The sequence below is a fragment of the Leguminivora glycinivorella genome, chromosome 6 (genome assembly GCF_023078275.1).
Source record: "Leguminivora glycinivorella isolate SPB_JAAS2020 chromosome 6, LegGlyc_1.1, whole genome shotgun sequence".
Classification (NCBI taxonomy): Eukaryota; Metazoa; Arthropoda; class Insecta; order Lepidoptera; family Tortricidae; genus Leguminivora; species Leguminivora glycinivorella.
In genome coordinates, this window is record NC_062976.1 from 22,357,884 (window position 1) to 22,381,164 (window position 23,281).

The following is a 23,281-nucleotide window of genomic DNA, read 5'->3' on the forward strand; positions in this document are numbered from 1 at the left end:
AAGGATATAAGTAAAGTCTTGGCATCATGGGTTCTTTCTTACGACTTGGATTCTTGGTGCAAAACGATACAACACATTCCGATGGCAACTGCAAGGCGAAGTTACTTACTGTGTTTTTGAAAGCGCATGTGACGCACTTCAGACAACTGTTTTATTAAGCATTTGTAATCCTATGTTTATTCACCACCATCAAAAATCTATGGCATTGGGCCATAGGGCTATTGTGACAGGCCTCGCCTTTAGGCTAAACAGCTAAACTAAAGCCCATACAATTCAAGTAGTAACAATGGATTATCCATAAATAGACCTAAACTGGCTGTAGTAAAATCTATGAAAGAACATTAAATTGTGTAGAACATGGGGCTAGGTGACCGCTCCTTCGATTCTAATCCGCGCAATACAATGCACATACATTGGTTGAATAGGTTTAGCGAAAACGTGTACAGTCATAGGTATAGTTTTTTTTTTTCAATATAAAGTATAGGGAGGTCATTTTTTCCATTTAAGTTTGAAAATTAATAGCAGAATTAGGTAATAGCGGTCGTTTATGCCCTACTGCCATGTGCCATGCGACCTCCTTCGTCTTTAATGTAATACCATGGTTTGCAATAAATGATATTGATTGATTGACTGATTGATTGATTTAGGGCAATTCTTACCTACACCTGTGTGGTTCGATTGCGCCAATTCGTGTAACCTAAGTATGTGCGCAATTTGCTGAACTAACTTAAGTATTTAGGTACTTGGATATAAATTAAGTGAAATAATTATCATATAATACACTTAACCACATATTAATAAAAAGTCATTATTTTTTTAAACGTAAAGAACACTAATCGAATTAAAAAATGTTTACTTGTATAAAATTTATTGGATTTCAGAGGTAAAAAAGTAACTTTGTAGGTTAGAGGTAGGTCACAGGTTTACAACCCCAATGATAAGTTATTCTTAGTAATTTGCAATTATATCTCACTCAACGAAGAGCACGCGTGTATTACAACAAATATACATAACATAACATTTTCCTAAGCCAAAGATGTCCTAACATGATAGTCAGATATTTTTGCGCACTGTGCTGTGCAAGATATTGCAAGTGAGTGTACAGGTTCATCTTTTAATAAACCATCCCGGCGGCGCGCCTCACAAAACATACACCAGTATCATTTGACAATTTGTGAGCAATCAGTGCATTGTCGCCGCTCTTTATTCAACGGCAAATAATACATGGAAAATTGTCATTCCTATTGTACGGCCGCCATTGTTGGTCTAATGACAGCGTTCAGCTCGCAGTACGGGCCTGGCCGGCTGAGCGGCGGCAATTTCGGACATCTCACTTTAAAAAAATACTAATCTAAGTTACACCAGCGCGAAAATGAATCAGTGATTAACCGTCATGGCGTACCCGATAGAAACGTCCTCCTTAAACAAACCAGTGCAAAAACTTTCAAGAAATCCTAACCCTTATCACATCAAACGACCCATGAACGCCTTCATGGTATGGTCCAGGCTTCAAAGAAAGAAGATATCACTATTAAACCCCAAGCTTCACAACTCTGAGATCTCCAAGCGGCTCGGCTTAGAGTGGAAAAGCTTAAACGAGACAGAGAAGAGACCGTTCATTGATGAAGCAAAGCGACTCCGCATCAAGCATATGCAGGACTATCCAGACTACAAGTATCGGCCTCGAAGGAAAAATAGACCAGACATTACTGTCTTCAACCCGATGTACAGAGAACCTAATATGCTTGAAGAACCGCGTCCGGAACAGACTTACCAGATTCCACTAAGCTACTCTGATCAGTTAATGTACAATAATATGATAAGCTACACTGTCCCGACTGTGCCACAGGCGTCGTACGTCCCAGCGAGGCCTAAAGAAGAAGCGTTACCGAGTTTGGACTTGCGGCCCCTGCCTTCAATTGAGAGCATCTCCCCGAGGCCGTTCGCGCTCGTCAACCAGCAGATGATGGTGAAGGCGTATCAGGACTTGCACTACGTCTCCGATGACATCACAAGGATATCTTATCATTATCCGTTCGGTGTCCAGTAGGAGATGGAACGCGTTTTGGAAATAAGTTACCATTATTTTTTATCGAGCACCCGATATTGAAAGATGTAATTGCGTTTTAAAATAATGCAATAGTTCAAGTACCTAGAACCAAAGATGAGAGGCAAATAAATATTCAGTAATTACTTCTCACATTGTACGGCAACGGTGGACTCTATTGGAACAGAAAGAATCCTTCCAATTCTCATGTAAGACATGTACAATAGTTCTCTTTTAGATAAAAATAGTTTAGTACAAGAATTGATAATTCCGAGAGCTGAGCATAGTTACGTACCTAGTACCTACGATTCTTCGAATGTTATCTACCCTAATTGCTACCATGCGCTAAGATACGTGTCTTAGAAGTTACAAGGTTGCTTATCAGAATGTCAAATGTTACGTAAATATATCAATTAAAACCTAATGTTTTGATTTAACTCGTTGGAGAACCCACAGAAAGTTAAAATAATGAGTGTGGCAAGAGTTTTGAAAATGGATTCTTGTGGGTGTTGACTGGTCAGGGCGATGAAGGATAAACAAATATTTGAAATATAAGCGGGGAAATGTGGCCAGTTCTAAGTAGGTACCTTCGTAACTGGCGGCGGTTTATGCCATTTCTTTATTTGTAAGTATTTATTTAAGTAGTTTTTCACCACATTAGCTGGTAAAAAACTCTCGTGTTATTTTTGAAACAAATGACACATTTTATCCACAAAAGTGTAAACACAAAGTTTTAGTTGATGCCCAAAGCTGGATGGTAGAATTGACGTTAAAATGGTCATTTTCAATCATAAGTGTAAAAAGAAGCACTGGTGGCCTAGCGGTAAGAACGTGCGACTTTCGATCCGGAGGTCGCGGCTTCGAACCCGGCTCGTACCAATGAGTTTTTCTGAACTTATGTGCGAAATGTCATTTGATATTTGCCAGTCGCTTTTCGGTGAAGGAAAACATCGTGAGGAAACCGGACTAATTCCAATAAGGCCTAGTTACCCTTCAGGTTGGAAGGTCAGATGGCAGTCGCTTTCGTAAAAACTGATGTGTAAAAAGATGATGACAAATAAAGTTTCAAATCAAATAAAAAATAAATAGGTAAGTACCTAAAGTTTCCTTGTGTTGGTGAGGTGAACATTTTTGTGTTTCAACCGGTGTCAAAATTTGTTTAACCTACGTGCCTTAAAACCCTCTCAAGATTCTGAACACATTCTGAACATTGAAATCTTCCGCTTGCTTGGATAACAATATTGGTACGTATGTTAAAGAGCACCTTTGCCCTCTTCTAAAATAAATAACTACCATCTATGTTTGTTCTTGTTTACTTTATTGTTGCATCACTAAGGCCCATTTGCACCAATCACTTAACTCAGGGTTAGTGGGCTGTCAGCCGTCAAATTCCATATAAAATGGTGGGCTAACCCTCTACTTTCGTTGGTGCAAGTGGCCCTAAAAAACATTCATTATAACAATAAAGTAGGCGTGATTTCGCAAATGAACGGCGACTTCCACGAGCAAGAAGCATCGTTTAACAAGCCGTTGATGTGCATGGAACCGCAGTACTCGTTCACTACTCCGTTGCCGTTGCTTGGTTCTTCGGAGTCCCATTTTGCGAACCCGGCTTCTGCGAGCGTTTCACCTGAAAATAGAACAATTTTTGGTTTATTACTGGCGTCTAAATTAATTCTGCTAATTACCTACTGTCTCTACATCCTGCCACACAACTACTAGTCTCTATGTTCTGCCGGCTGCGCCAATATGACCGGCAATATCGGCCAGATCAGTATGTAAGTGTCTCTGTAAGTTGGTTACAGAAGTTATGAAGAAATAATACCTATAATATGCAAAAACTTTAAGGTCTCATCCTCAAATTAGCGTTTCGCGAGCGTTTTTGTCTGGTCAAATATGCTGCTGCTGTTATACGCAACGTTGATGTAACTGACCAGTGACGCCATTTACCATAACACTGACGAGCTGATGCTCAGAAGAAACAGTCTGGTTGCACAGCGACGGGACCTTTCGTTAGTAAAGAGCTATGACCGCCACTCAACACTATCACCTTAATAGGCTAGTTTCCTACTAGACAAATCAGCTTCTTTTTAAGAACTGTCAAAACGATTTGCTAATATAGAATTACTATGAAATAATGAGGAGTGACATCACGGTCAATTCATTTACTTTATATCTTTCTCTATGACTTATTAAATATAAATTATCTTTAAACATAACTACTGTCCATATTTTTCATCGAATTATGTGGTGCTTTATTTCGTGCACTGTATAAAATATTTTTCCCCTCACTAGCTCGGAAACACGTGTTTTGTCCTTTAATACCAGCGGGTAAAATAGCATTTTATCCACTAGTGGGTAAAGTAATTTGACCTTGAATAAAGTCAAATTAACTGCTTTAAAATTGATAAAAGTAGGTGAATCTAGTAATAAAGATGATTTACCACCTGTGTAACTACTAGAAGCAGTGATAAACGCATTTTTTGCGTTGTAGTTTCCTCGCTATAGTGAGGGGAAAAGTTTTGTGTTACACTCGGGTGCAAATGTATTTTACTTCTCGTGTGTTAAAAGACTCGCAAGTTCAGGATTCTATTCTCGAACCACTCGCTTCGCTCGTGGTTCACTTGCTCGTTTTTCAATTCCACACTCGGCGTTAAAATACAACTTTGCCCCCTTGTATAACAAATAACTATTTCCCCTTTCTAGCTTGGAACGTTTGTCCTTTAATACCAGCGGGTAAAAACGCATTTTATCCACTAGTGGACAAAGTAATTTGACCTTGAATAAAGTCAAATTAACTACTTTAAAATTTATAAAACTAGGTGAATCTAGTAATAAAGATGGTAAATCATTCACTTGCTCGTTTTTCAATTCCACACTCGGCGTTAAAATACAACTTTGCCCCCTTGTATAACAAATAACTATTATTTTAAGTATAGGAAACTAGCCTATAGTCCCTGAATCAATGTCGTACCGCTTCAGTTTATTCCACGGCCTCATAGGTATGTACTAAGAGGTATGGTAGAGGTATGTACTGAACACTCACCGAATATGGTCGCCCACTCGCCATCATCATACTTCCTGAAGCCAATCAAGGCGTGTCTAGGTTGGTCTGCCCCGGTGATTGTGTCAAAGTTATCTTCGTAAATTTCCTTAAGGACATCAGACTCAGTTTCACTGTCGATGACGACCAAGTGACCGCCATCGGAGTGGCACGTGGCTAGGGCGAGGCGCCAGGGTTTGGATGCTCCGTGGAACTTGTAGCAGCTTCCGGTGCTGGTGTACCAATGGTAGCCAAGCCCTGGCAAATTAATTCGTACAGTTGTAGTGCCGAATCTTTTCCTACGTATTTTTCCAGAAACATTCGTATTTGTCATGTTAGTTCAGACAGTATTAGTTACGTCTTACACAGAGACAGATTGAAATAGGATAACACGTTCTTATATGTTTCCGTAAAAACACGAAAGAAATTCTTTTGGCACTACATTTGAAATGTTATTTTACATTTGAGAATAAAATATCAGGGCTTTTCTAAAACAAAACACCTAAGGCTGCCTAAAAATATAAATACTTAAGCTGATACAACAGTCAGATACATATCATACTATATTTACCACATAACAGCAGAGGTTTGGCACTTGTGACTCCTTCTACAGAGGAGCAGTTGTGAACGTTCTTGCGGCAGAAGTATGGCAGCACTCTCGAACAGCTGACGTCAGCCAGAGCACCCTTGCCGGTCAGCATTAGGCAGTCCTCGGCGTCGCCAGTGTTGTCCGGCTCACCCGAGGCCCATTCCAAGCTGTCAGCGAGATTCTCTCCTGTTAAAATAATGCACTTATATAATAGTAAAACGTTGATACTTTGATACAATAGCGTTGAGCTCATGTTAGTATCATGGCTGTAACAACGACATATTTGCAACTTTTGCGTCGGCAGCTTATGAGGTTAACTTAGAATTTCTAACACATTGGGATCTCATCACAACTCTTAAGCGATCAGATCAAGTCTATGTACAATTTATTGAATAGATTGATTTAGGCTAGTCTGTGGCCAAGAGTAAGCCCATTTTATATAAAAAAAGATTTTTTTCTGTGCATTGTTGCATGCAATTACAGAGAAAATAGTCGGCTTAAAGTAACTTTCCAGCAGGTACGACGATAGCCGTAAGGTGTGGCTCCTAAAGATCCCATCGCTATATCTCGTTCCAACCTTTGAATATGTACTGGTAGTGCAATAGACAGGCCGTATGTACACTTACCGTTCAACGTTCTAAACTCTCCCTTGGAGAAAAGGCTAGTTGCTCCAATAAACACCCCTTTCGAAGTTAGTTTGTGCTTCTCCATCGCGCTTAACATCGCCTTTGCCACGGCCTTTGTTGTTGGAGCTGCCAACACACCATCTGTAAAGAGTCGTTCACTTGATTGTATGTCAAGTCTAAAACAAACATCTTCTAGTTTCGATTTTTCTAGACATGCTCTAACTACGCCGTAATTGGAGTAAAAGAAAAATGCTTTTAATCTTCCAACCTCGAGTATCATGGTATTCGATAGTCGAGACTCGAGTACATACTAATTACAAAATAATCATTGACGCTCTCTTTTCGTTTCGACTAATGTAAAAATTTGTTGACATGTTTCTATTTCAGTTTATAATGTAAAACTATGTTTTATAAAGGAATAAATCAAATGAAATGCCGTTTCTGTGCTTACGATTTTTTCAACCTCGTAACGCCCACCATACAAAAAAATTTGCTAGAGAATTTTGATCCTATAATTGCATTTTAAATTGAGTTGAGTTTCATTAGTTCGAAAAATTTTAGAGACAAAAGAAATGCTAAGTACTTTATTTATTCACATGACAGTTAAAATTCCATTGAACCCGAATGTACATCTCATTGCAAATTGGGCGGCAAGAGGATAGGAGGATTTGTTTATATTAAATACATAACTTAGTAAGTACACGCATTATGTGAAGTTAGTAAATATATAAGCTGAATCTTATTTAGTCTTGATCATATTGTAATTTTGCAATAGTTCGGTCTAAATAACAATGTCCATTGCTTGGGTACACATGATCCGCCCATCACATTGGCGTCAGACACCCGCACGCCTCACGCCTCAGCGAACACCGAAATTCACATTGTGATGTAGTATGTATTTACCTATGTCAGTAGTACGTAAGCACTGCCTATATAATCGTGTACCTTGCCTAATATCAGTCAGAATAAATCATATATTCATCGAAGCTGTTGTTTCTCTAATGCCATCCGTACATGGCGACCCTGCCTTTTAAGGCAGCGGCCTCGTGTTCGCGAGTGCAAGGTTGTAATTGATTAAAAATGAAGCGCTTAGTAATAAGTTAGACCCGCTGTATAAAGGGCCTTTCCTAGTTGTAAGACAAATTGACCCTAACGTTGTAATCATAGTTAAGGATAAAGAGGTGTCGGTTCATAAAAACCGTACAAAGTTGTACTCACCTTAGCAAATTATGTTTAAGTACCTACCTTTCTTTTTTTTTTGTTTCTTTATTTATGTAATGTTGAGAAAAAAAAAAAGAAAAATAATAATTTTCTTTTTTTTTCCTTTTTTGGTGGGGCGTGTGATGTAGTATGTATTTACCTATGTCAGTAGTACGTAAGCACTGCCTATATAATCGTGTACCTTGCCTAATATCAGTCAGAATAAATCATATATTCATCGAAGCTGTTGTTTCTCTAATGCCATCCGTACAACATATTGGGAATTGTTGTTTTCCGATTATTAATAGCGTATTTTAAAAATACAACCCATACAAATTCATATAATCCGGCAACCTTCAAATCAAGAGTGAACAGGCATCTTCTGGGCGAGCTCACTCCATCGTAGGCCACGTCTTTGCCTTTGGCTAGTCTGTTGCCAAGAGTAAGCCCATTTATATATAAAAAAAACTCTAATTAGAGTGACAGAGAACGATGCCTGAAATTACGCAAACGTTTTTCTTTTATGCCTCAGAACGTGTGTTTTGTAGAGGTTCTGTAGCTCTAGATTGTCTAGTTGGTGTCCGACCAGGGCAGCCAGGTACGATGTGCAGGCGCAGCCAAGCGACCGCCTACGAGCACGGTCACGCTGACCGGACTGTCGGCCAAGTGCTGACAGTGGTAACCAACAAAGCCGAAAGATGTCGAAAATTGCGTATCATCAAGACAATTTACTGATGTATTTTTGGGCGCTGCTTAACTTCAGTCTGTGTCAAAGACATATATAACTCCATCTAGACAGATAAAGTCTAAGAAAAAAGCGTACCTCAGTACCATACAGAAAAAGGTGCGGTGACCTAGATGGCGTTACACCTTTGGGGGACGCTCGGCTAGATGGCGCTAATATTAATATTTGACATTTTAACACATATCAAGCTATTAAGAATATGGGCCAAATTGTCAAAACTGAGGTTCAAAAGTATCTTTGTCAAGAGATGGCAGTCTATGCACTGTGATTACACATTTGACTTCGACAGTAACTCTCTATAATACTCGATCCTCTTTGGTCAGTGTACATGTATGGTTGGCTCACCTTCGAGTTGGCAGCGTGCGACGGCGTCCGACCACGTAGCAGGCACGATGTGCAGGCGCAGCCAAGCATCCGCCTCCTGTACATACTCGTACGCGGTGGAGCTCAGCGGATTACCGGCTGAATACTGACTCCCTGCAAATACAATGTAATATTTTGGAGACCCTCACTAAGCTCAGGATTGAACTAGCGCCCTTTCCATAAATATGACATTATGTTCCCTGAGACCCTATTTACAATTTCGAAAATTACGAAATTCGAAAAGCACCCTCTTCAAAACTTAATCTACAAGGTGCCCATGAGGAAAGGGAATACTTTTAATAGCGTATTCCCGATCCCATTTTAAGACTAAAATGCCTTATAAACTTTTATAGATTTCGCCTAGTTTCAGAGTTATTACCAAATGAAAAAAAAAATCTTGTTACGTCGTTGTTACTCAGTACAATGTACTGCATTAGGCTTTTTTACGGCGTTGATGACATTATGGAGAATAGGGTCACTATCCTCATTGATAGATGTCAAAAACCGGCCAAGAGCGTGTCGGGCCACGCTCAGTGTAGGGTTCCGTAGTTTTCCGTATTTTTCTCAAAAACTACTGAACCTATCAAGTTCAAAACAATTTTCCTAGAAAGTGTTTATAAAGTTCTACTATTGTGATTTTTTTCATATTTTTTAAACATGTGGTTCAAAAGTTAGAGGGGGGGGACGCACTTTTTTTTCCTTTAGGAGCGATTATTTCCGAAAATATTAATTATATCAAAAAACGATCTTAGTAAACCCTTATTCATTTTTAAATACCTATCCAACAATATATCACACGTTGGGGTTGGAACGAAAAAAATATCAGCCCCCACTTTACATGTAGGGGGGGTACCCTAATAAAACATTTTTTTCCATCTTTTATTTTTGCACTTTGTTGGCGTGATTGATATACATATTGGTACCAAATATCAGCTTTCTAGTGCTAACAGTTACTGAGATTATCCGCGGACGGACGGACGGACGGACGGACGGACGGACGGACGGACGGACGGACGGACGGACGGACGGACAGACAGACATGGCGAAACTATAAGGGTTCCTAGTTGACTACGGAACCCTAAAAAATGAGAACTAAAAACCCAAATAAAACCTTTCAAAAATGAGGTTTTTAGAAAAAAAACAATGAATCCCATTTTAAGTGCCAGTTTTATGAATAACATTAAATCTACTTTTTATGTAAAAACACGTTAAAAAATAAAAACACATTTTTGCTGCTAAATTTTCCTCAACTGTATATATTTTTTTTCTTTTGGCCCCATCCAATGCGTGGTTTAATTATTTCCCTTTCCTTAAGGGCACCTTGTATATACCTACTTACCCGTTAATAAAATACCACACAGTAATATAAAACGATACATAATAGATATGTAAAATGCAAATTATAAAATCTTAGTAACAATGCGTGAATTGCCTCGTAACTAGAGAAGCTATCGGAAAGAGCTGGCTTTTTAAACCCGTTATATCTAATAGGTGCCTACTTACTATCAAGGGGTTATCAATTTTATAGTTTCATAATAATATTTGCAATTATCAAGCCAAAAGCTGACGCATCTGTACCGTGTCGTACAATTTAACTACTTAATAAAATAAAAGCGGTAAGGAAAACAGTTGTTTTATTAAGTTTAAATACGTTTTGTATAAGTAGATATACCTATAAGTATTTTTTCTTCCTTCATAAAATTTAACTTCATCAAAAATTTATTTGTTTCGAACGGTACAGCTTGGCAAAAAAAAGATTAGAAATTAAAAAGTGGAACATCGTCATGTCATCCCTTTCTTATCAATACGCGTGAGAAAACGAGACGACAAGATAATGTTGCCACTTTTTGAAGTCGAACACTCACATGTCGAAGCAAAAAAGTCATAGCCGCTCTAGTATTATAGGAATCAGGTGACCGAATGGCTCAGGCAGACTAGAGTACTAATGAAAATGAAAATGAAATATTTATTTTTCAAGTAGGCATATTACAATGCGCATATGAACGTCAAATAAAGCTAAAGCTACGCCGGCTCTAACTCTACGCCTCAGCCTCGAGAAGATTTCAGTCCCCCCTCAGTTGGGAGGGGGGTATCCACTATGGGACCGGCAAGAAACTCGGCGGGCAACTTCTTTTCAAAACATTACATCTTATAATTAACATGCATTCAATAACAAGATACAATTTAACATGCAAAAAAAAACCCGTACCGTTGTGTCACAATCAACCGTAAAACGGTTGATTGTGACACAAGCTATAATTGTTTATTAATATTGTAACATCTGTAAACTGATTTGCACAATCTGACAATAAATGATTACTTACTTACTTACTTACTTACTTACAGAAAAGTATTCATCAAAGAATATGAACAGACTAGGTACTCTATGGAAATTAATTTCAATAAATTATATTATTGCTTAATAATACGTCGTTCTTCTTCAGAGAAAACATATCAAATTGTCACAGAAGAAAAAGATAATATGAATCTCAATGTCATTAAATATGTAATTTAGACAACACTATCAGCAAGGGGTTATCTATTTTATTAATCTCATAACATGCATTTGCAGTTATCAAGCCAAAAGGTGACGCAGCCGTGCTGTGACGTATTAAATTAACTACTTTATAAATCTGGTAAGTCCATAACGCTTTTACTTAATTACACTTCTTGCCGCCCCACTTTAAACAGGATGCCAAGTTTTTTTGGCTGCAGTTTTAGCCTTGGACTCAACAGTAAAACCGAAGTTCAGGTTTGAGTTGAGCGTTAGCCCGAGTAGCTCGAGGCGGCCTGTTACTGACACGGATACATTCCGGAAAGTAGGAGCCAAGGTGAACTGACTCCGTTTGGCGGGGAAGAGACACGCCTGCGTTTTTGAGGCATTGAACTCGACTAAGTTGGCTTGACCCCAATCGGATACAGCCTTCAGAGTCGAGTTCCTTTCCTCCACCATACCTTCCCTAAGGGATTGGGTTGCACTGGCACTGGCCTGCGCATCGGACAAATATTTCACCGTGACTGTGTCTGCATACTTTAAGATACCGTGCTTGAGGAGATCGTTGATATGCAGCAAGAAGAGAGTCGCGGAGAGAACTGACCCCTGAGGAACCCCGGCAGTAATCTCCATATAATCCCGGCAGTAATTTACATAAATCCGACGAGCAGCCGTCAACGATTACTCGAATGGTTCCAGTTCCAGTAATTCAAGAGCGCAGGCCAGGATAGCCCGTATGCGGAAAGCTTGGCAATAAGGCTGTCGTGCCAAACCCTATCGAAGGCCTTGGAAATGTTAAGAGACATAGCCAAAGCCACACCATGCCTCTCGATGGCTTCACCCCAAAGGTGGGTGGCGTAAATCAGAATGTCTCCGGTGGAGCGGTTACGGCGAAACCCTTACTGCTGGTCACTGAGGAGATCGTTACCTTCGAGATACGCCAGACGCTTGGTGTTCAATACACGCTCCATAATCTTACAGAGTATAAATAAATAAATATTATAGGAAATTGTTACACAAATTGACTGAGTCCCACGGTAAGCTCAAGAAGGCTTGTGTTGCGGGTACTCAGACAACGATATATATAATATACAAATACTTATATACATACATAGAAAACATCCATGACTCAGGAACAAATATCTGTGCTCATCACACAAATAAATGCCCTTACCGGGATTCGAACCAAGGACCGCGGCTTAGCAGGCAGGGTCACTACGCGCTAGGCCAGACCGGTCGTCAGAGTATGGAGGTGATTGTGATGGGCCTGCAGGTAATTAGAAGGGTCGGCACGACTCCCTTTCTTAGGGACTGGTTGCACATTGGCAAGCTTCCACGGCTCGGGAACTATACCCGTATTTAGAGAAAGCCTAAACAGGCGCGTCAAAAAAGGAGACAACTCTGGGGCACATGTTTTGAGAACGATGGCTGGAATACCGTCTGGGCCACTAGCTTTTTTGACGTCTAGGCAGCTCATCGCTTTCAACACCTCTTTTTGGTGAATTTTTAACCCCCGACGCAAAAACAACGGGGTGTTATGTTATAAGTTTGACGTGGCTGTCTGTCTGTGTGTGTGTCTGTCTGTGGCATCGTAGCTACTGGACGGATTTAGTTTTTTTTGTTTGAAAGCTGAGTTAGTCGGGAGTGTTCGGTCAGGGGGTTTTTCAAAAATTTAATTTTGTGGTTAGGTTAATAACTTCGCGCATTGAAGCCCCGCAATACGGCAAAAGGGTCGGAATAGCGGTACCAGCGTCTAGACGCGAAATTCATTATAAACTTAAATATAAGATATAGGTATACAAGCACATTACTAAGAATACAATTGGATATATAATTGTTAAGCTGGTGTTCGTTCGAATGTAATTTTTTTGGAATCGCCGAAACCGAATCTAAATATGTATATATAGATCTATAAGACGCTACAGGAGGGGTCAATTCTCCATACAAACGCTCTCGACTATTTCCTTCCTGGTTTTTGAAGATAGGGCAATGATTTTTTCAATACAGATTATTATTAAAAACTAAATTAATAAAATAATTTGATTTGTTCCCTACATCGACAGATTATTATTATTTTTATCTGTGTCGGACCGTTTTGATTTTTTTGAAATTATTATTTTTAAAGATGCCCATGAGAAATTTCCAAAAACGGCGTTATTGATTTTGGCGTAAAAACAGGTGTGGTATTCAAAATTGGAGACAATTACCCAAAAAAACTAAACGGTCCGACACAGATAGTTTCATGATTCTCACGTTACGATTGATTAAGTTTTGAAGGAGGAAACAGTCGAGACTCGAGAGCGGAACCTCGATTTTAAAGTTTTTTTCGCAATATCTTTTAACTGAGTTGTTCTTAATGGACAATTTTATTTCGATAAATCTAGTTAATAACACTATTATATTAAACTAGAATTCCCAAATTGAAGGAGGGGCTCCTTTTTATTTTAGTATTTTCGCTCCTGTATCGTCTTAACCACAATTGAGAAAAACATTATTCGTATAGGTAAGTAAATGTTTAAAATAAAATATGTTATGTTATAAGTGTTTCTTATCTCTGTTTTTCAAAAGACAAAACGGAGATAAAATATTGAAGAACGTAAAATACGCTCATTCTGGGTTTTCTTAATCTTGTAACGTGCGGGGAATTTGTATCGGGGTCAGGTCCCTGATAACGTGATAAACTTCTGTTCTTTACATACAATCATACATATGAAATACCTACCTAACTTAAACTTAAAACATTACAATGTATTGAGTTCACTATTTGAAATAGCTAAATGTTAGGCTAATATAAGAGCGGTCCATCGACGCGACAGACAACAATTTACCAAAAAAAGTATACATAGGTACAGTCAACAGTAGGTCCGATATAAGTTCGGTACAAAGTTGCTGTACCAACTTACATAGAGTCTATTCATCATCAGTGTAGTTATGATAGTATCTAATAGGTGGCGCTAAAAAATCGAGGTACCTACGATTCTTAGTATGAAGTATGTAAATCCTGTAAAAATAATCCTTGATTCCGAGTTCCGACTAAACGATATAACGATATGACTACGCAACTGCATAAATTATGATTGAATACTTTATACAAGTCAAAGGCAAAGACGTGGACTACGATGAAGTGAGCTCGCCCAGAAGATGCCTGTTCACCCTTGATTTGAAGGAACAGTTAAGCACTAAGCCATTCATTATGTATTAAAACGAAAAAAGCCTACTTACTTGTTTATAGTACTTGTGTGTAGGTATGTAGCTTAAATATCAGTAGTGCCTTGTCACACAGTCACACGTTGTATCTATTGATAGCTTTACCACATCCCCTGATAAAAAAAAACGTTTGATGTACCTCTGTAAAAAATGCCAAGTTTTTAAATATTTGTTAGACATTCTGTTCTTTTAAGCACTAAACAATAACCCTTTTTCTGACATAAGTAATATATACCTGGGCGACCGAGCTTCGCTTGTTTCTGTTTTATTATATCACGTCTTTAGATAAAAAAAACTCTTTTAAATACAAAAAAAAAACTTTATTTCTGGTTGGGATTCGAAACTGTGACATGTAGCGATGTGCCTGCGAATATTAGACCGACCCTCTTACGACGGAGCTACGCGACGCCGATGCGCGAACGACGAAAATAGCGACGATATTTTGCGTTTACTAACGCGAAAGAAAAACGCATGAAAACTCGAAAATTCGCGTTTTCCGGGACCTAAGGCTAAGCTAGATCGATTTTTCACCCCCGAAAACCCCCACATAACAAATTTCAGCAAAATCGTTTTAGAGCGGTTTCCGAGATCGTAATACACCAGAATTGCTCGTTTAAAATTATAAGATACGTTGACGTAACTGGTTTCCGAAGAGCTGGCCGCTTCTTCGCACAACCTACCTTATCAGCAGTGTCAGCATTGCGATAGGTTGAATTCTGCCATCCTTGGTGCATTGCTTCAATATTCTTTTAGAGTTCTTTGTTATTATAATATGTAGCTAATATTTGAATGCCCTTGTCTACATATTTTAGATGTATGCTTATATTGCTTATTAAATTTCACTAAGAATATTATTACATTTATTCAATGCGAGCTATAAAATTGCAAAAATAATACAAACTTGGCTATTATCTCTTTATTGCACACTCCTTACAAAAATATATTGATCAAATTACACCTACGATATAGTTGTGCCAGTGACAGTAGCAGAATTGGTATGGTATACTACAACACTACCAATACGAAGCTAAAATGGCAAAACGTCGGGGATATCACTTTGCCCTATTAGTTTATTTTTTAATGTGCACAGGCAAGTAATTTTGTCGTTTACTTATTTTTCCCCTCACTAGCTCGGAAACACGTGTTTTGTCCTTTAATACCAGCGGGTAAAAACGCATTTTATCCACTAGTGGGTAAAGTAATTTGACCTTGAATATAAAGACAAATTGATTGCTTTAAAATTGATAAAAGTAGGTGAATCTAGTAATAAAGATGATTTACCACCTGTGGAACTACTGGAAGCAGTGATAAACGCATTTTTTGCGTTGTAGTTTCCTCGCTATAGTGAGGGGAAAAGTTTTGTGTTACACTCGGGTGCAAATGTATTTTACTTCTCGTGTGTTAAAAAACTCGCAAGTTCAGGATTCTATTCTCGAACCACTCGCTTCAATCGTGGTTCAACTATAGAATCCTTTCACTTGCTCGTTTTACAATTCCACACTCGGCGTTAAAATACAACTTTGCCCCCTTGTATAACAAATAACTATTTCACCACACCAACTGGTAAAGATAAATTTGCTATTCGAAAACGGATAGCAAAATTGCATTTTACCAAAGCAAAGTAATTTTATACAAATTTTATCTTGATGCCTTGAGTTGACTGGTAGAATTTACCTATACATAATTATTTTGAATCATAAATATTGAATAGATTGCTGGATTTGATTTAGTTAGATGTTTTAGTCAGTATTTTGTTCGTGTTGGTGTGGTGAAAAATCTTGTGTTTCACTCGGTGACAAAGTTTGTTTAGCCTACGTGCCTTGAAACCCTGGCAACGCTCAAGACTCCACTTTTTGAACCACTCACTACGCTCGCGGTTCAATATTGGAATCTTTCGCTGGCTCGGGTATCAATACCTTGTATTTGAACATGTTAGTACCTCAGATATAATTAAGGCATTTCAATCAATTAATGTTAAAAAAACTTGTGACCTTTGGGGAGTCTCTGTCCATGGTGTTAAATCTTTAATTATATAGCTTATTAATGATGATATTGATAATTCAATGTATTTTTATACAATTTTTTTGACATTTACAATTTATTCTAGAAGTTTTTAGACTAGTATTTTTTTATACAATGTAAATTGATACCATTTTATTAAATCAATGTAGTTTTAAAACAATATTGTTTATTGCACCAATAAATTGCTCTGATATTTAGAATAAGATGAATATTGTACACTGTTGACAATTTAAAAGTGCTTATTGTAAGCCTATTTGAATAAAGAATATTTTGATTGATTGATTGATTGAAAAAATATTTGGCACGTGCATGGTTACGTGCGTGGTTATTCAGCAACTTTGTCCCCTTGTAAAACTTGTGTGTAGGTACTTCTGAGTTTCATTAATTTTATTGGAAGGTTATACGCATACTCGTCCCGGAATTTTGATGTTTTTAAACATAGAAAAAAACATGTGACGGGCTGACTTACTTAAGTAAATGCTCGTTAGAGTAATTTGTAGACGTATGAGTGCCTCTGTTGAATTTATTTGCTTACATGATATTGACGTTACACGCAAGTCACGCAACACGTAAGCGGTAGCGGCTGGAAATGAACGAGAATGAGTAATTCTCATCCGTTTAGATGCGTTGCGCATGTGTGTGTGTCTGAGTGTGTGAGAGAGTTATATCACTTTACTGTGTTGTAGCTCCGTGTTTGAACAATTTGTGATTTTGTAGCCCAGGAGCTTGCAGCTAGTAGGGCGGGCTATGAGTATATAGTGGAAGCGGACGCGTGGCTACGCCTGCATATCGTGCCCGCCACTTGGTCGGACGCTCGTCTGCGCTGTCATCTTGAAGGTACCACTTGTCATTATGTCAACCTTTTTTCGCCTACCTTACCTGTCTTTTGACGACCGGTCTGGCTCAGTCGGTAGTGACCCTGCCTGTTAAGCCGCGGACCTGGGTTCGAATCCCGGTGGGGGCATTTATTTGTGTGATGAGCACAGATATTTGTTCCTGAGTCATGGATATTTTCTATATATATAAGTATGTATTTAAGTATGTATATATCGTCGCTTAGCACCTATGCTTAGTTTGGGGCTAAGTGTATCTGTGTAAGGTGGTTTCTCCAATATTTATTTATTTTATTTTATTTTATTTTATTTTATTTTATTTTATTTTATTTTATTTTATTTTATTTTATTTTATTTTATTTTATTTTATTTTATTTTATTTTATTTTATTTTATTTTATTTTATTTTATTTTATTTTATTTTATTTTATTTTATTTTATTTTATTTTATTTTATTTTATTTTATTTTATTTTATTTTATTTTATTTTATTTTATTTTATTTTATTTTATTTTATTTTATTTTATTTTATTTTATTTTATTTTATTTTATTTTATTTTATTTTATTTTATTTTATTTTATTTATTTAATGACGAGTCTAGCTAGGCCTCTCCTCCAGTAAGGTGAAATACCCCATAATGGACGGTGATGCCATTATGGACAAAAAAACACAAATCCTTAAAAATAAGTATCTAAAATTAGTTTCTAAAAACTGACGGCTATGTACCATAAACTAGAGTTGTAGAGCTGTTTCATTTTGAAGTTTCAATTAATTCGGTTATTTCTGAAGGATTTGGCGACAAGATAAAATACATCAGTTTACTGCAAAAATATCAAGACGAATTCTTAGTAATGTTGCTAAGAGAGTTGAGTTCATGTATAAAATAATAAAAAAAAAATACTTGGTGTAAACTTGAATGCGTTTTACTTTCTGCGTTAAGCATGAGATAAGGTATAAAACATACTAGTTTGTTGCTCGAAAGATATAAAGAAATGGCGTTATTTTGCGAATGTCCATTACTGGAACCGAAAAACTGCCTACCTCCTATGATGGACAAGGAACAATTTACAAAACCAAAATTTACAAGAAACAATCCTATGTTAAAATAACTCTATTGTATTTATGGTATATAAAAATGTATTTATGGTATATTTATGTAACTAATTGTATTTATGGTATATAAAATTGACTCATTGAGTATCAGTTGGCTTTAAAAGTAAAATTGTAAACTTATTTCACTGTCCATAATGGGGGATCCATTACTGGAGAACTGCCGTCCATAATTGGAGAAAAAACACCTAGTTTAAATTTGTTAAGTATGAAGAAACTAATAGGAGTATCCATTCTGCAATACGCTTGAAATGTAAAAGAAGGATAGGACGTTCAAGATTTAACACGCTTAGCGGTAGAATTTTTACATTTATCAGTGAAATATCAAAAACAGGCGAAAATTTTTCTTAAACTGTCCATGATTGGGTCCGTTACCTTACGCCTCTTACAGAGCTAATATCATAAGAAGTGACCCTCAAACTTAGAAATGTGATCAATCCATCAGACACAGTAATAAGTTTCATGCCTAAAAACGTGAAATAATACTTCTGTCAAAGTTTCAGATGGGAGGGACGTTTTTATATTTGAAGCACCCTTTGCGCGCCAAATAGTTCGTCACATACTAGTTGACTGTGTGACGACAACAATGCTATATTTGTGGCTGATATGAACATTAAGTAAATTCATCACCAAAATGGCCAAAATATTTTTTCCCCTCACTAGCTCGGAAACACGTGTTTTGTCCTTTAATACCAGCGGGTAAAAACGCATCCACTAGTGGGTAAAGTAATTTTACCTTGAATAAAATCAAATTAACTGCTTCAAAATTGATAAAAGTAGGTGAATCTAGTAATAAAGATGATTTACCACCTGTGGAACTACTGGAAGCAGTGATAAATGCATTTTTTGCGTTGTAGTTTCCTCGCTATAGTGAGGGGAAAAGTTTTGTGTTACACTCGGGTGCAAATGTATTTTTCCCCTCACTAGCTCGGAAACACGTGTTTTGCCCTAAATACCAGCGGGTAAAAACGCATTTTATCCACTAGTGGGTAAAGTAATTTGACCTTGAATAAAGTCAAATTAACTGCTTTAAAATTGATAAAAGTAGGTGAATCTAGTAATAAAGATGATTTACCACCTGTGGAACTACTGGAAGCAGTGATAAACGCATTTTTTGCGTTGTAGTTTCCTCGCTATAGTGAGGGGAAAAGTTTTGTGTTACACTCGGGTGCAAATGTATTTTACTTCTCGTGTGGTAAAAAACTCGCAAGTTCAGGATTCTATTCTCGAACCACTCGCTTCGCTCGTGGTTCAACTATAGAATCCTTTCACTTGCTCGTTTTTCAATTCCACACTCGGCGTTAAAATACAACATTGCCCCCTTGTATAACAAATAACTATTACTTCTCGTGTGTTAAAAAACTCGCAAGTTCAGGATTCTATTCTCGAACCACTCGCTTCGCTCGTGGTTCAACTGTAGAATCCTTCCACTTGTTCGTTTTTCAATTCCACACTCGGCGTTAAAATACAACTTTGCTCCCTTGTATAACAAATAACTATTATTTGTAATCTTTATTGCTAAAAAACTTACGTTTACAAAATACTTTTGAAATATCGTAAATTTAATTTTCAGAATGTGGCTTTCACGCTTATGCGTTTAGTTTATACTCTCAAAACGCAACGTGACGTTATGTCGTCGTCTCCTGTACGTGAGAGCGAGAAAGAGTTATTCTTTTCTCGCGTGTGACGTCAGCGTACACTCGATCGAGCGCGCCAAAATGGCCGCGTTTAACACTTTCGCTACCAAGAACCCGACTGTCGGGCATGTGCTCGTAGAAGCGTAGCCGATTACATGGGTTTCCCCGTATGTAGCGAAAATGTCGTAGCGCCGCGTAGAGCCCGGTTTCGAAAGTGTTAAAGTGCCCGTAAATTATAGTGGTTCTAATTATTTTTTTCTAGTTTCTTAGTTTATATTTTAGATGTGTTATATTTTTATTTTTAGTAATGTAGAATCCTATAAAATCTAGTAGAATCGTATAAAAACCCTAAAAATCATGCATATTCCCTATTCCAGTCAATTGAGGTCGATGCAGCTTATCTTCCTCTTCTATTAATCTCTATCACCTGTCATCTCATCATTAACTTGCTTTCGTTTCATTGTCAATTTATTATAAATTGTACCTAGGTGGTGTCCTGGCCTCCCCAACAACTACCGCTATAGCCACAGCGATGTCGGCAATGATGGCCGACAGTAAAATGACAACTCGCTTCGTGTTCATCGGCGTACATGCCCTCATCTCCAAGGGGGATTTCATGAGCCTGGACGGTAAGCATGTTCCTATTGACTGCAGTTACTTGACTAACTGCAGGTGGTCTTCTGTCTTCCCTGAGTTGGAATTTCTTGCAGCAATGTAGCTGTTGAAAAGCTGTATACTAATACCAATAAGTCCGCTATTCACTCAAGTGATTATTAAGTTGGGTACCAAAACCCGATATACCCCGATATGTGTTCTCGGCAAATGCGAGATTCATTTGCTGATGGTCGTAGTAAAATTTTATGATGTTAGCAGTATATTTAATTAAATTTCTTAGGTACTCGATTATGATTATTTGTGGGTTGTTTCATCCAGCAGATATTTAATATTTTAGTAAAAATACAAATAAAGACTGTGTATTCTCAATTTGTAGGTGTGCCACTAGCCAACCTCTCTATCAGATGGCGGGAATGGGAGCCCAACAATGTGAAAAACAACGAAGACTGCGTAACTATTGACGGCGCTGGTGAGGCTAATGACGTCAGCTGCGACTCGCCCCATCCGTACTTCTGCCGAAAGGAGACCGCGAAGATGACCGTCAACAAATGTGGCACTACTGCTGATGGTTTGACTTAAAATTATTAGATTGTTGTTCAATTTATCGTCCTAAAACACATAAAAACTAAATAAAACGACTCCCAAAAACGAAAAAATTCATCAGGGTTTTTAGAATTTGATCGGTTTAGATAAACTCGAGTAACTAGGAATTCTGTGATGGTGCAACCTTCTTGTGTTGTTCATATGAATGAACCAACTTTTTTGGCTCAGTAATCCAAAGTTAATCTTGGCCTCCAAAATGAGAGATCGCCACCTGTCCCGATCCTGCGCAGCCTCTTGCCAGTCACTGACTTGAAGCTCACGCAGATTCCCCGCCACACTGTCCTCCCAGCGATACCCGGGTCGACCCGCCGGACGGCCACCAGCCGGTCGACCCAAGAACGCTTTCTTAGCAGCCCGATCATTTCCAATTCTAAGTAAGTGACCAAACCAGCGAAGTCTATTAATGGATATTGAGAAATAGTCAGCCACAAAGCTTGACCTAAAAATGAAATGTTTACCAAATTGTAATAAAATCAACAGGTTACAAATTGGAGCCCCGAACTGGTAGCTGTTACAAGCTCCACCGGTTGGCAAGAAACTGGCATCGAGCAGCCATGGCATGCCACGCCGAGGAGGCTCATCTCGCTGTCATCAACAGTAACTTGGAGTCCCAAGTGCTGAAGGAAATCTTTGCTGCGGTTCCTAATAACGTTATCAAGAGTGGCGACCCAAACTTTGCTTTTGTCGGCGTGTGGGATTGGAACGAACATGGAGAGTGGCTGACAGTGTTCGGTGAGGCTATTTCTTCTTTACTATTAATTGGGTATACTAAATTAAGTGTAGTCTAATAATAATAAACACACTGCTGTGAAATAAAGATAGAAATGTACTATAGATAAATAAAAGTATTTCAAACACTTAGACCCAACTTTAACACCAAGTTTTGAAAAACTGCTGAAGCATGAGAAGAGGAAAATAGCTTTTTTTTTTTTTATACTACGTCGGTGTCGGTGGCAAACAAGCATACGGCCCGCCTGATGTAAAGCGGATCTATTTGCCGATTTTAATCTCGTACCTTACTTTTCCCACTAAGCTTACAAAAAGTTTTCTATTATTAGGCAAAACAGTACATAAATAATATAGTAAAAACAGATTACACTTCACAAGCCACACAGTTTCCAATAATGAATAATAACAGTTGTTGCTCAGAAGTGGGCCTAAGAATGTCGCAAATCCATGCGATCTCTGCTTATATCCTAATTGATTATAATACTATTAAATTTTATATTCCAGGTGAGTCACTGCCGGAAGCAGGCTTCGACGGCTGGAGTCCTAACGAGCCGAACAACGCTGGTGGGCAGGAGTTCTGCGGGTCCATCAAGCGCGACGGTCTTCTCAACGACTATCCCTGCCTCATCAGGCTACCCTTTATATGCGAGATCACTCCCAAGTAGATTTTGACACGACCAGTGGCCCGTTTCTCGAAAGGTACAAGCCTCGTATTACAAGTGTGTTTCCATGGAAACCCATACGATTTGACAGTTCGCGCACTTGTAATATATGGCTTGTACCTTTCGAGAAACGGGCCCCAGGCCCAGGGGCCCATTTCCCGAAGCTACAAGTTACAATTTACAAGTGGTTGTCAATGTCTAATATGACAAGTTGGGAAGAGACTTCCGCTTGTAACTTGTAATTTTCAGTTTTGAGAAATGGGCCCCAGGGGCCCAAGGTACAAGGCTTGTACCTTGCGAGAAACGGGCCCCATGCTACCTTTCATAGACGACTAGCTTTTGCTCGCGTTAGAAAGAGACAAAAAGTGGCCTATGTCACTCTCCATCCCTTCAACTATCTCCACTTAAAAAATCACGTCAATTCGTCGCTCCGTTTTGCCGTGAAATACGGACAAACAAACAGACACACACACTTTCCCATTTATAATATTAGTATGGATTTTGACTTTAGCAAGTCTTTGTATAGCTATAAGTAAATTTTATGAAATGTGAAAATAATGAAATACAATCTTTAATTTTATAATTCTTGACACTTGTTTGTAGTATTGATATTTTGTACACAATGTATATTAATAAAGATTATCTATTTATATAACTGTATACATCCATGTAGATTCTGACATGACTACCGCTGTAACTTCAGGCTAGTCAAGTAGATTTTCAGCAACCCCAGGTATATATATACATAAATTAAATA

The 23,281-nt window shown here is 38.1% G+C and overlaps 3 protein-coding genes across 3 annotated transcripts; 2 read left to right on the forward strand and 1 right to left on the reverse strand.

The window, feature by feature from the left end:
• Window positions 1-1,060: 1,060 nt before the first annotated feature.
• LOC125227163 (transcription factor SOX-14-like) lies at window positions 1,061-2,927 on the forward strand. The gene has a single exon (XM_048131390.1). The coding sequence runs from the start codon at window positions 1,394-1,396 to the stop codon at window positions 2,048-2,050; it is 657 nt and encodes a 218-aa protein (XP_047987347.1). The 5' UTR covers window positions 1,061-1,393; the 3' UTR covers window positions 2,051-2,927.
• Window positions 2,928-3,344: 417 nt separating this feature from the next.
• On the reverse strand, window positions 3,345-10,084 carry LOC125227211 (C-type mannose receptor 2-like). Its single transcript, XM_048131468.1, has 6 exons — window positions 9,953-10,084; window positions 8,596-8,727; window positions 6,306-6,446; window positions 5,662-5,865; window positions 5,094-5,348; window positions 3,345-3,677 (listed from the first exon to the last, which is right to left on the reverse strand). Exons 1-6 carry the CDS (start codon window positions 9,990-9,992, stop codon window positions 3,502-3,504), a joined length of 948 nt encoding a protein of 315 aa, XP_047987425.1. The 5' UTR covers window positions 9,993-10,084; the 3' UTR covers window positions 3,345-3,501.
• A 5,195-nt stretch (window positions 10,085-15,279) lies between these two features.
• Window positions 15,280-22,662, forward strand: LOC125227432 (secretory phospholipase A2 receptor-like). The gene is made up of 6 exons (XM_048131751.1): window positions 15,280-15,404; window positions 17,054-17,173; window positions 20,404-20,544; window positions 20,907-21,098; window positions 21,614-21,865; window positions 22,367-22,662. The coding sequence occupies exons 1-6, from the start codon at window positions 15,347-15,349 to the stop codon at window positions 22,525-22,527; spliced, it is 924 nt and encodes a 307-aa protein (XP_047987708.1). The 5' UTR covers window positions 15,280-15,346; the 3' UTR covers window positions 22,528-22,662.
• The last annotated feature ends 619 nt before the right edge of the window (window positions 22,663-23,281 follow it).

What these genes read in the sequence shown, in the direction of transcription:
- LOC125227432 (XM_048131751.1), top strand. Translation starts at nt 15,347, where the DNA reads ATGGCAAAACGTCGGGGATATCACTTTGCCCTATTAGTTTATTTTTTA. An exon ending in TTATTTTTTAATGTGCACAG is followed by an intron (nt 15,405 to 17,053) that starts GCAAGTAATTTT and finishes GTGATTTTGTAG; the next exon opens with CCCAGGAGCTTGCAGCTAGT. An exon ending in TCTGCGCTGTCATCTTGAAG is followed by an intron (nt 17,174 to 20,403) that starts GTACCACTTGTC and finishes AATTGTACCTAG; the next exon opens with GTGGTGTCCTGGCCTCCCCA.
- LOC125227163 (XM_048131390.1), top strand. Translation starts at nt 1,394, where the DNA reads ATGGCGTACCCGATAGAAACGTCCTCCTTAAACAAACCAGTGCAAAAA.
- LOC125227211 (XM_048131468.1), bottom strand. Translation starts at nt 9,992, where the DNA reads ATGTATCGTTTTATATTACTGTGTGGTATTTTATTAACGG. An exon ending in AGAGTTTAGAACGTTGAACG is followed by an intron (nt 5,866 to 6,305) that starts GTAAGTGTACAT and finishes TTATTTTAACAG; the next exon opens with GAGAGAATCTCGCTGACAGC. An exon ending in CGAGTGGGCGACCATATTCG is followed by an intron (nt 3,678 to 5,093) that starts GTGAGTGTTCAG and finishes TTCTATTTTCAG; the next exon opens with GTGAAACGCTCGCAGAAGCC.